Source organism: Chiloscyllium punctatum, chromosome 7 (genome assembly GCF_047496795.1).
Source record: "Chiloscyllium punctatum isolate Juve2018m chromosome 7, sChiPun1.3, whole genome shotgun sequence".
In the NCBI taxonomy this organism is placed as follows: Eukaryota; Metazoa; Chordata; class Chondrichthyes; order Orectolobiformes; family Hemiscylliidae; genus Chiloscyllium; species Chiloscyllium punctatum.
Genome location: NC_092745.1, coordinates 95007731 through 95021300, shown reverse-complemented (window position 1 = coordinate 95021300; position 13570 = coordinate 95007731). Strand labels below are relative to the sequence as shown.

The window sequence follows — 13570 nt, the reverse complement described above, 5'->3', positions numbered from 1 at the left end:
GTCCTAAAATTAGAGCCAGCATGTGAGATTTTGGAGTGTTTTGACTGACTTTTTTAACCATTAATGGAGAAGGTTAGTAGGATTAAAACATGCTCCAACTCCTCGGTAACTAGACTACTGACCCAGTCACTCAGACTTGGCCACCCCTCACTAAAGAAAACTGAGCTGCAGCACCTCCAAACTTTCACATTTTTCAAAACTATCTATTTTTAATCATTATGTATTTCTCTTTCTCAATTTGTAATTGAAACAGAGTTCAATGTTTAACTGATATTTAATAACATTCAAAATTCTGCAGCTTTGCACATACAAAAGTTAAACACTCATCATAATTACGTAACCACTCAATAAAAGCTGTTGTTCTGTATCAGCAGATAGTGTTGGATTATATTGACATTTAGCTTTTGAAGTTTCATTGGTCGTATTAAGATTTATTGTTTTGTCAAAGATGCTTCATATTGAACAAAACTGAAAATAAATTTAGACACCCATTCTTGCATCCTTCAATGGTTGAAAATGATCCTGCAATTAATTAGAAGGAGTGCAATTCTTTTATTCACTGGTGGGACATGGTTGCTGCTGGCTGACTACCATTTATTGCCCATCCTGAGTTGCCCCTGAGAAGGTAGTGGTGAGCTGCAGTCTATGTTGGTTGCCCACAATGCCCTTAGGGAGGGAATTCCATGATTTTGACCGAATGACAATGAAGAAACAGTGATATGTAAGTAGAAAACAAGATGAGGTCCTGAAAGAAGAATTCAGGGAGCTAGGAGAGAAGAGGAGGAACTCAAAAGTAGTGATCTCGGGATTACTATCAGTGCCACATGCTAGCCAGCGTAGAAATGATAAAATAGGCAGGATGAGCACATGGTTTGAGAGATGGTGTTGGAGGGAGTGGTTCAGATTTGTTGGACATTGGGACTGGTTCTTGGAAAGGTGGGACTATTACAAAATGGACGGTCTACATCTGAACCAATGTCCTTGGGGGAGTTTTTGCTAAACTAAGGTGCCAGGGGACTGAGAACCAGAAGAGAAAACAAATAGGCAGCGAGGTGGAAACTGTAAGAATCATGAAGATAGCATTAATAAAGGGAAGAGTAGGCAGAAAGTGGATAAGCGCAAGAGAACTGGTGGCCTGAAATGCATCTACTTTAATGCAAGGAGTATAGTGTGTAAGGCAGATGAACTTAGGGCTTGGATTGGTGCCTGGGAGTATGACATTATTTCAATCACAGAGACTTGGTTGAAGGAAGGAATGATGATTGGCAACTAAATATTCCAGGATGTAGGTGCTTCAGACAGGACAGGGAGGGAAGTAAAAGTGGTGGGGGGGGGGGGGGGGGGGGGGGGGTGGAGTTGCATTGCTGGTCAGGGATGATATCACGGCTGTGCTAAAGGAGGACACTATGGAGGTCGTGGGTAGTGAGGCATTATGGGTGGAGCAGAGAAATAAGAAGGGTGCAGTTACACTGTTGGGGCTGTATTATGGGCCTCCCAACAGTGAGCGTGAACATAGGTAAACAGATTATGGAAAGATGTAGAGGCAATATAGTAGTGGTGATGGGAGATTTTAATTTTCCCAACGTTGACTGGAATACACTTAGCGTCAGAGGTCTGGATGGGGTAGAGTTTGTAAGAAGCGTCCAGGAGAGTTTTCTAGAGCAGTATGTCAATAGTCTGACGAGGGAAGGGGCCATATTGGACCTGGTACTGGGGAACGAGCCAGGCCAGGTGGTAGAAATTGCAGTGGGGGATTTCTTTGGGAACAGTGACCACAATTCTGTAAGTTTTAGAATACTCACAGATAAAGATGAGAGTGGTCCTAAGGGAAGAGTACTAAACTGGGCCAAGGCCAATTATATCAAAATTAGACAGGAGCTTGGAAATGTGGATTGGACACCGCTATTTGAAGGGAAGTCCACATTTGATATGTGGGAGGCTTTCAAAGATAGGTTAAAGATAATGCAGGATAGTCATGTTGCATTGAAGGCAAAGGATAGGAAGAGCAAGATTCGCGAACCACGGAGAAATTGTATGACTAGCCAAGAGGAAAAAGGAAGCCTACATAAGGTCTAGGCAGCTAAGAACAGAACAGACCCTGGAGGAATATCAGAAGAGTAGGACAAGTCTTAAACAAGGAATCAAGCTGGCTAAAAGGGGTCATGAAATAGCTTTAGCAAGCAGAATTAAGGAGAATCCCAAAGCATTTTATTCTTGTATAAGAAGCAAGCAGGTAACTAGAGAAAGGATTGGTCTACTAAATGATAATGAAGGAAGACTGTGTATCGAACCTGAGAGAATGGGTGAGATTCTGAATAAGTACTTTGCATCAGTGTTCACTGAGGAGAGTGACATGAATCTTGAGATTAGAGACAGAAGTTTGATTCGTCTGGATCACGTTGCCATAAGTAGGGAAGATGTGTTGGGTAGTCTAGAGGTTATTAAGGTGGACAAATCTCCAGGACTGGATGGGATCTACCCCAGGTTGCTGAGGGAGGTGAGAGAGGAAATAGCTGGGGCCCTGACCTTTGTGGCATCTTTAAATACAGGCGAGGTGCTGGAGGACTGGAAGGCTGTACATGTTGTCCCCCTGCACAAGAAGGGTAGTAGGGATATTCCGGGTAACTACAGACCAGTGAGCCTGACATCGGTGGTGGAAAAGTTGCTGGAGAGAGTACTGAGGGATAGGATCTATTTATATTTAGAAAAGAATGGGCTTATCAGTGATAGGCAACATGGTTTTGTGCAGGGGACATCATGCCTTACCAACTTAATAGAGTTCTTCGTGGAAGTGACCAAGTTGATAGATGAAGGAAGGGCTGTAGATGTCATATACATGGACTTTAGTGAGGCGTTTGATAAGGTTCCCCATGGTAGACTCATGGTGTGCAGGGTGTTCAGGCTAGGTGGATAAAGAACTGATTGAGCAACAGGAGAAAGAGAGTAGCAGTTGAAGGGAGTTTCTCGAAATGGAGAAAGGTAACCAGCGGTGTTCCGCAGGAGTCAGTGTTGGGGCCACTGTTGTTTGTGATATACATAAATGGTCTGGAAGAGGGCACTGTTGGTATGATCAGCAAGTTTGCAGATGACATGAAGATTGGTGGAGTAGCAGAAAGCATAAGAGACTGTCAAAGAATACAGGAGGATACAGACAGACAGAGTTAGGTGGAAAAGTGGCAGATGGATTTCAATCCAGACAAATGTGGAGTGATGCATTTAGGCAAGACTAATTCTAGAGCAAATTATACAATGAATGGAAGAGCCTTGGGAAAAGTTGATGGGCAGAGAGATCTGGGAGTGCAGGTCCATTGTACCCTGAAGGTTGCTGCACAGGTGGATAGAGTGGTCAAGAAGGCGTATGGTATGCTTGCCTTCATCAGACGGGGTATTGAGTATAAGAGCTGGCAAGTCATGTTAAAATTATACAGGACGTTGGTTCAGCCGCATTTGGAATACTGTATACAGTTCTGGTCGCCAAATTACCAAAAGGATGTGGACGCTTTGGAGAGGGTGCAGAGAAGGTTTATAAGGATGTTGCCTGGTATGGAAGGTGCTAGCTCTGAAGAAAGGTTGAGTAGGTTAGGTTTATTTTCATTAGAAAAAAGGAGATTGGAGGGGGTGGACTTGATTGAGGTTTACAAAATCATGAAGGGTATAGACAGGGTAGGTAGAGACAAGCTTTTTCCCCAGGGTGAAGGATTCTATAACGAGAGGTCATGCTTTCAAGCGTGGGGACCCTCAGCTTAAACCAGGACTAATCGACTCTGTCTGATGAAAGAGCAGGCCGTGCGGTCTGACAGGAAGGACTATGGCGACTTTACCTCACGGACATGAGAATGAAAGCTGCTCGTTTATCATTTCCTCAGCTACACGAGAGTCAATGTTGAAAACAGGTCGGAAGAAAGAAAAGCAGGTAAAAATCTACTATGGAAATTAAAAAAAATGAGAGCCTGTCATAGTAACGGCCAGCAAAAGAGAGACGGGGGGGAAAAGGGGAACATTCAACATTTCCGATCGTTATTTTCAAAACGCTGAAGGACCTGGTTTGTATTCTCCAGGATTTCCCGGTTGTCACCGCTGTGACCTTCCCGTGACCTCCTCCGGAACCGGAACTGAGGGACCATGACCCGGAAGGCGATGCCTTGGTCTGAGACGGGGTTTCTCGGCCTGTGACAGGAATTTAACAATAATTTGGGTTTAATTTCGCAGGGAATAGGGATCGGTCGCTTGCTTTCTGTCGAAGGTAAGAGCGAGTTTCTCTTCGGTCACGTTCAGGGTCACATCCAAAACGCCTTTGTCTTTTCGATCGAAAACCTTTCCCAAAGTAAAACCGTCTCCAGGCGATTCACCGGAAAACTTACCCCCCCCCCAAAAAAAACAAAAAAAATACAGCCACAAGAGCAGCTCGAGGATGTTTTGCGGCACATAACCAAAAGCTTGGCAAAAAATGACATTTTATAGCAGCGTTTTGGTTGGGGTTCGGATTGTTTCTGGATAAAGGGTGTCGGTGGTGGACAGGCCACTCACCACCTTTCCTTGGTTTTGTTTTGGGCTTTGCACGTGTGAACTGAATCCAGATTGGGAATAAAACATTCTCCCCGTTCAACATTTTACATGTATGGCATTAGGGAGAATGGGCACCATTAAAGCACCATGTGAGTCGCTGGTATTTTCTAAGTACTGTCACCATTCAGCGATGTTTCTGCATTTTGTAGAGTCGCTTTACTTTAAAGAATCGGGAAGACCTTTATAATGTTAGGAAATTGTGATGAATTTCTGTTAGTACGCGGATTGTAGTTAGTACTTGTTGTGTGGCTCCTATGTGATTTTCTTATTAGAGGAGTTCAGTTCAAAATAGTCATTGCAAACCGGCATAAAAATTGCAATTTTAAGCATAAAAATTGAAAATGGAGATACACCAGTAAATACACAAAGTTAATTATAATTTTTCATTGCTACCAGAGGACTGAAATACTGTATCTAAATTCAAATTGTTGTCAGGCGAAATATAAATTTAAAGTTATGCTCTCAGGATTAAAAGACCACTTAAGCTATATCTACTTGATTTTTCAAAAAACTACCTTTACTTTCACCCTGGCTATGCAGTTAACTAATTATAGAGACATACATTAAGATGATAAATCATTTTTTGCAGGTGGCAAGATGTTTGCTTTCTTGGTGAGAAGATGCTGGAAAACAACTGATAGAGTAAGTATTGAATATGTTTCAAGAGTACATTTCCTGGAACTACACAAACTAAATTTCAGGGTACTGTGTGTAGATCTTTAACATTTCCAGTACATATTAAGTTGCAGAAATAAATGCTAAGCATAAAGGATCATAAGCCAATGCAAAAATACTATTAGAAATCATCTATTCGAACAGTAAATACATTTTGGAAAGGCACGTTCAGAAGTTTTTAATTTTATTATTAGCAGGCCAGCATTTATTGCCCGTCCCTCAAGGCACTACTTGAGTTACTGCAGTGTATCTAGTGCAAATACAACGACAGTTCTGTTAAGAGGGGAATTCCTGGAATCTTAGTCAGAGACAGTGAATGAACAGTTTTCCAAGACAGGATGGTGTACGCCTCAAATGGGAACTTGTCGATGGTGGTGTTCCCACATGTCTGCTGTCCACGTTCTTCCCGATGATGGAGATCGTGGGCAAATGAGGCACTGTTGAAAGAGCATTGTTGAGTTGCTGCAATACATTTTAAAGATGCTGCACATTTCTGCCATTGTGGCTCATTGTTGAAGGCGTGTATGTTGAAGTTGATGGACAGGGTGCAGTGTGCAGACTGCATTGTTCTGAATGGTGTTAGCTGCTTAAGTTTTGAAGTTGTGCTCATCCAGTAAAAATGGAGTATTGCATAACACTAATGTGTCTTGTAGATGGTGGACAGACTTTGGGGATTCAGGAAGTGACTTAACCACCTCAGAATTCCCAGTTTCTGATTTGCTGGGATAACATAGGTATTTGGCTGCTGCAGTTCAGTTTCTGGTCAATGGTTAATATTGTACAAAAGATTTAAGCCAATAAAAATATACTAGTGTCAGGATGGACAGGATTGATGAGGGGTAAAAGAAGAACAGTTAAGATTCTTGTAACTGCAAGAACATTTGAAGCTTTCAATTAGTGAGAAATAGTTGTTCAAAATAAATCATGCTGCAGATGTTTCTCATTAAGAGTACTTCACAGAGATGTATAAGATGATTTGTGATTTTTATTGCTTTCCTATTTACTGAAGAATTTGCTAATCTCTCGGCATCTGAAATCTCAACAGTAATACTTAACTTACACAATTGCTTTCATGTATTTTGATCAAGTGAGATGGTGAACTAATTTATTTTGTTGTTTTTAATTCTGTTTTAGTAGAGCATTTGAGTTTTAAAAGGCTGAACTGTCAATTCAGTATGTACCTGACTGAATGTAGATTGTCAGAATTCAGCAGACAGGTATTCTGTTAAACATTTCGAAGGGTTTAGTTTCATCGCAAAAGCCAATCCAGGTAAAAATATTATAGAGTGCTAACTCAAAATTCATGTAGATTCTCTTGAGCCATTGTTTCATAGCCAGGGTGAATAATTTTTAAAAATATCCCCACCATCAACTCCTAAATGACCCATCCTTCATCTTGATGAGGTGGAAAGATGCTGTTCTAGCCTCCTGTGGTCCCATTGTCTGTTACGGATTTTGTGTCTCCATGGAGTAGAACGTGGTAAAAACAATGACTGCAGATGCTGGAAACCAGATTCTGGATTAGTGGTGCTGGAAGAGCACAGGAGTTCAGGCAGCATCCAAGTAGCTTCGAAATCGACGTTTCGGGCAAAAGCCCTTCATCAGGAATAAAGGCAGTGAGCCTGAAGCGTGGAGAGATAAGCTAGAGGAGGGTGGGGGTGGGGGTGGGGAGAAAGTAGCACAGAGTACAGTGGGGGAGGGGATGAAGATGATAGGTAAGGGAGGAGAGGGTGGAGTGGATAGGTGGAAAAGAAGATAGGCAGGTAGGACAAGTCCGGACAAGTTATGGGGACAGTTACTGAGCTGGCAGTTTAGAACTAGGGTGAGGTGGGGGAAGGGGAAATGAGGAAACTGTTGAAGTCCACATTGATGCCCTGGGGTTGAAGTGTTTCGAGGCGGAAGATGAGGCGTTCTTCCTCCAGGCGTCTGGTGGTGAGGGAGCGGCGGTGAAGGAGGCCCAGGACCTCCATGTCCTCGGCAGAGTGGGAGGGGGAGTTGAAATGTTGGGCCACGGGGCGGTTTGGTTGATTGGTGCGGGTGTCCCGGAGATGTTCCCTAAAGCGCTCTGCTAGGAGGCGCCCAGTCTCCCCAATATAGAGGAGACCACATCGGGAGCAACGGATACAATAAATGATATTAGTGGATGTGCAAGTAAAACTTTGATGGATGTGGAAGGCTCCTTTAGGGCCTTGGATAGAGGTGATGGAGGAGGTGTGGGCACAGGTTTTACAGTTCCTGCGGTGGCAGGGGAAAGTGCCAGGATTGGAGGGTGGGTTGTTTGGGGGCGTGGACCTGACCAGGTAGTCATGGAGGGAACGGTCTTTGCAGAAGGCGGAAAGGGGTGGGGAGGGAAATATATCCCTGGTAGTGGGGTCTGTTTGGAGGTGGCGGAAATGTCGGCGGATGATTTGGTTTATGCGAAGGTTGGTAGGGTGGAAGGTAAGCAAAGCGCTTTATTCAAGTCAGTGTTCTCTCTTAGCAAGGATCTTTTTTAAAAATAATGTTTTATATACGCAGCCACAGACACCATTACAAATGAATAAATGCACATCTTCATGGCCTGTCTCACAAGTATTCAGAAGCTACTTCACGGGGTATTTTGTACTTGCTGTGGAAGAGAAATTAAACTAAGTGATTAAAAGTGCCGTTGGAAGTGGGTACTGAGGAGGATTTTGAATACAAGGGTAGTTGTGGCATGAAAGAGAGGTTTGAAGAGAGTCCTGGAGTATACTGTCATATGGGATGGAAGCTTTGCAACAATGGTGAAGCTGTGGATTGAAGATGATTGCATATTTTGGTTGCTCTGAAATCATGGAATGTTTTGGAAAACTATTGTACAGACTTTAAAATAAATGTGAATCCAACTTAAAGCAAACAATCAGGTAAACGAATAAAATGAATGTTTAGTGACGTTACATTTTTCTAAGAGCTGGAACGATGTCTACTGACTTGATGTTTACCTGGAAATAGTCTCTCATGTACAGGATTTGGTGGTCCAGAGCTTGAAAGTAACAGTGAAATTGAGTAGCAGAAAGTTGACTATCATTGACCTACATGTAAAAGCTGACCTCTAAATGCAGATTGTTTAGGGAAATGAAGAATTTTATAACCACTCATGATTCATATGTTGAAATGTAAGTGCACTGTCCTGTGTGGAAATGAGGCATAAAACCCCACAAAGATTCCAAGTTCAATCACAAATTTAAAACAAGATGGCCATTTTGACTCTGAAGTTGGCTTAAAGTTGGAAAGCAATTAGCAATCAGGAACTAACTCCTGCTTTATCAAGATGAATGGTTAAAACATGTGTTGATATCAAACCATGATAGATCTGATAAGTTAGTGATGGTGGTTCACACACTGAGGAATGATCATTTGAATGAAATGGTAGCACTCATGATCCATTGACAGTTAGCACTATCGAAGGATAATAGGAATGATGGCAAAGGTGAACGTGTCATTTTGGAGGTGCATAATGGCCACAATCTAATTGAATAAATCATTTGATTGTGCCATTCACTTTTATCATATTTAATGGCAGTGGACTGAAGCATCAGCAAAAAGGGGGAATTTAGAGAAAAAAAGCCTCCACTATTCCAATAACAATGATGCCATTATTACGGTGCACAAAAACACCCCTCCTGCTAGATCATTTCTAGTTATCTTCCAACAGCACCAAAATCAGATCCAATGCAAGCAGAACAAGTCAGTGCATTTGACAATCAGCCCTTTGAACCTCATCAAATCCAAGTGTAGAAAATGATTAGTCGTGGTTTGTAATTAAAAAAAACTCATTGTCCTCACCAAAACAAAGGGTAGAAAGTTTAGTTCATAGAGGAGTGGAATTCATTTCTATATTATAGAACACAAATTATTGACTGCAGTCAGATCCTTGGCTCAGTGTCTGATGTTTCATGCTGAGCCATTTTCTTCAGTTTTATTTCAGTGGTGGTTTGCCATTGGTTGATAGGAGAAGGTAGATCCCAAAGAGAAAGGAATTCAGCATATACTGCAGGCATTAATCTAATTTGCATTCTAGTCTTCTAGCCAACTGAGAGATCTCATGTCCTAGTTCACTAATGTAAATCACATTATACATTATGTTATTGTGTGTGCTCAGGATATTCATGTCTCAGCTTAATTTTGTACTTTTCTGCAGTTAATACGTACGTATCGTTTTAGTAATTGTTACTGTTTTTCCAGGTTCAGAAATTACTTCAGTTTCCAAATGAATCAAGAAACATCATGTCCTATAACTTATTGAGCTCTTGCACGCAAAGAAGATTTAGGAGCCTTCAAGCCGTCAAGTACTTGCAAAAATCTACATTTTTCAGGACTCAGACAAGCAATTTTCATGTATCATATCAAGCATCCAAGATAAAGAAAGCAGAGGAACCAGAGAAACGTGAATTAGACTTACTACGATATGATTTCAGAGAATTGAAAAACAGCCCCAAACCAGCCCTCTATCTTTGCTATGGTGGATTAATTCCTTTTGTATCAGCTCCCCTTGGAATGGCCATAACAGAGACATATTTTCCTGAACTAGCTTTTGCTCAAATTGCATATGGAGCAGCAATTCTGTCTTTTGTTGGAGGAATAAGATGGGGATTTTCAATTCCAGAAAACAGCCCTGCAAAACCTGACTGGTTGAATCTGGGAAACAGTGTGGTTCCTTCTTTGTTAGCCTGGATAGCCCTACTCTTTCATGATAATCTGACTGAAGCAACAATTCTGATTATCATGGGTCTCGGTATAGCATTGCATTATGACTTAGCCTTACTTGAAGGTTATCCAAGTTGGCTCAGAGCTCTTCGAACAGTGCTGACTGTGATAGCAACATTTTCCTTGGTTGCCACATTAATAATGAAAAATACATATCCTGAAAAAAAGCTATTGCCAGATAAAAAATAAAATCTAAAGGGAAGAGATTTTTCCTTTCGTTAAAGCAACAGAAAGGACTTTGTTTTTTAAAAAAACTGCAATAAAATTGTAGCAGAGATGCTCATAAATGTTGTGAATTAGTTGTTAATCACACCATTTATATTTCAGAGACTCTGGTCACCTTTCAAAAATCTCGCCATTAAAAAGATCTCTATTTAACTTCCATATTTTTGCTATATTTTTGTTCAAGCTGATCATGTAAAAGTACTATCAATTTTGTGACCTAACAAAGAAAAAAATATAATGAATTTTGAATAAAGATCATCATGTCTAAAGTTTCTTTATCTCTGGTTACAATCCTCACACAGGTAAAAGGCATTTGTTTTTAGCTGTTTTATGTAAACTATTAATTTAAATTACAGTCCGGCCAATGTTTGCATTTCAGGACATGGTAGAGTTACATAGTGGCATAAATCATGTGTGTGCAGGCTTGATTTGTCAGCAACATACCTAGACATGAACCAGTTGTGCAGATAACTATATTGACCTAATCAATTAAATAAAACTTATATAATTCTAAGTATCCAGAGCGGTTGATAACCTTTTTTTTGGTAATAGCATAGGTCAATCCTGGCCTCTAATTAGTTATCATCACTTTGGCTATAGTGTTGACTATAACCATGAACTTCCTATTGTCGAATAAATGCATCAGCTCTGCCAATAAGTCTGCAGTTATCACATGTATTGAGCTAAGCAGAGATTTCTGGTACATTTTAATGTGAGAAATGTATGACTTATGTTGGAAGGTTACAGGAGAACCCTGTTCAAGGTTTTAACACTTCAAAGTTTAATTAGTCTAAATGTACATTTTGTACTGAAGACTATATATCTGTTGATAAATTGCACTGTATATTTAATTTGTATTATAGTCTTGAGTCTGGTAGAATGTGTTCAATTTTGATTATTGAAAATTAGTCGTAGCGTCTGATATGTTCCCGTAAATGAGAATATGGGAGCATGAATTTGCTGTTGAATTTGCAAGATTTGCTACACTTCCATTAAGCTGATGAGGATAAATATTCTGGCCTTTTAAAGATCCTAGCACATTTACTGGTGTGGTCATTTGATGTATTTCTTGAATTCAGCATCAATGTAAAAATTGCAAGTGTAACAGTTCTTATGGAATTTTTTTTAAATTGCAGTTTTGACATTTTTTGATTGAATCCTTTTAAACATCAGAAGCTTGAGCTGAAGTTATAAATAAAATGCTATCTTGTTCTGTGTGATGAATCAATTAGTCTGTGGACCATAGCAAGAAACACATCTACCTTGCTTAAAATTCTGAAATGTTTGAATACAGGTTACAATTTTCTTTACAATTAGTTTCATATTATGGTGCTTTGCAATTTGGAGGTGATAGTGCTCCCTTGCATCTACTGCACTTGTCCTTCCAGGTGGTACAGGTCATGAGTTGGGAACGTGCAGTTCGAGAAGCATCTTCTAAACAGTACACATTGCTTCCACTGTGTGTCAGTGGTGGGTAGTTTGTCTTGGATGGTGTAAAGCTTTGTGTGATTAGATCTACAGAGGAACCTCGATTATCTGAATACCAATTATCCAAAAAGCAGATTATCCAAAGGAGATCTCGAGGTCCTGATGGAAAAATTACATCAAAGATGTGTTTCTAACACTGATTGCGTCTTTTGTTTAGTGTTTAAACAGGCACCATCTCCAAATGGCTGTCTGCCTGCCCTCTCTCCCCACACTTTCCTTGGAGTTCTATACAGGGGTGTACCCTAAACTCCACTTCTCCATATAATCTCTCCAACATTGTCCTGTACAGGGCAAAGGTGGTATATGTCAAAAAGTTGTGTGTATGCTATTTGGAGACTTACCCCACAGAAGAAACTGCTGCAATAGCAGCAGCAATCGTGTTGGTGTACCATCCAGTTGCCCCGGAAAGGGGGCGAGGGACAGTGTTGGATGAGGGTGGGGTTGGAGGGGGTGGCAGTGTTGGATGGGGATGGGGACGGGGGCGGGCGTGGGCGGAGTTGGTCAGGGGTGGCAGTTGTTGGGTAATGGGGTCTCGCGCGCTGTGTGCTGCTGCAGTCTCCTGAACGGCGAGCAGACTTTTAAAACTCAGCCCCAGAGGAAAGGCATTTAATCGAATAATTGATTATCTGAACGAAATAGTGCCCCGCCCATCACATTCAGATTATCGAGGCTCTCCAGTACACCCCTCCAGTCAAATGGAGGATATTCCATCACACTTTTGACTCTAACAAGGATGTATCTTCTTTCTTATTGCCTCCCATCCTTGGCCAACACTGTCTATGTCTGGGACGAGGCCAGCTGCATCTGGAGGTGAGGCCCAGTGCAGACCCAAGTCTGCTCCATGCTAACTGGTTGGATGGACTGGAGTTCTGAATATTTTATTTCTTTATTCTAATTTATTCCTAAGATTTTGTACCAAGATGGCATGAAAGTCTGTGATGCTGGACTTTTTATTCTAATTTATTTCTAAGAATCTATACCTTTGTACCTAAGATGGTGCCGTCAGCAGCAACTTTATAAGCTTTTCACTCTATTCATGTGAGTACATGAATAATTCTAACGTTGATATGCACAATGCTGATTTTTAACAGATTTAAAGTACTTAAATTTCTGAAAACTGCAGTACGAGGAAAGGCTGTTGTTTTGAATCGGGTAAGTGTCTTTGCTGGTCCTACGTGCCTGGAGATTTTTTAAGAGCTGCAGCGTTCCTCAGATGCCCTGTGCTGCATTGTTGTTTGTAGATATACACTGCCAGTTAGGGAACACAGCTACCAAAATGGTAATCAGGCAACTGTGCAACATTTTAAAAGGCCATTAATCTCTGCAACAACAGTACTTTTAATACCAGCAGTAATACAACACACACAAATTAGGTTTGTATGGGTGGCACGGTGGCTCAGTGGTTAGCACTGCTGCCTCACAGCGCCAGAAACCTAGGTTCAATTCCCACCTCAGGTGCCTGACTGTGTGGAGTTTGCACATTCTCCCTGTGTCTGCATGGGTTTCCTCCCACAGTTCAAAAATGTACAGGTTAGATGAATTGGCCATTCTAAACTGCCTATAGTGTTAGGTAAATGTAGGGGAATGGGTCTGGGTGGGTTGCGCTTTGGTGGATCGGTGTGGACTTGATGAGCCAAAGGGCCTGTTTCCAATCTGTAAGTAATCTATCCAATCTAATCTTAAAACTGGGTTTGCTTAAAAATTCAGGATGATGTAAAAGTCAGTGCAGCAAATTATACAATAAGGATATAATTCTTAAAATATTGATATGATATTGGATACTGAATTTCAAATTTGTACGGATATTTATGTAAAGCATTTTATAAGAATGGTGTCCAATAGTATTCAATATTCAGCTACCTAAAGAGAGATATTAGGGTAGAAGACAAAA

The 13570-nt window shown here is 41.0% G+C and overlaps 1 protein-coding gene across 1 annotated transcript; it reads left to right on the top strand.

Annotated features, from left to right (window-relative positions):
* Positions 1–4103: 4103 nt before the first annotated feature.
* On the top strand, positions 4104–11071 carry tmem69 (transmembrane protein 69). The gene is made up of 3 exons (XM_072574360.1): positions 4104–4243; positions 5156–5208; positions 9445–11071. The coding sequence occupies exons 2-3, from the start codon at positions 5164–5166 to the stop codon at positions 10153–10155; spliced, it is 756 nt and encodes a 251-aa protein (XP_072430461.1). The 5' UTR covers positions 4104–4243; positions 5156–5163; the 3' UTR covers positions 10156–11071.
* The last annotated feature ends 2499 nt before the right edge of the window (positions 11072–13570 follow it).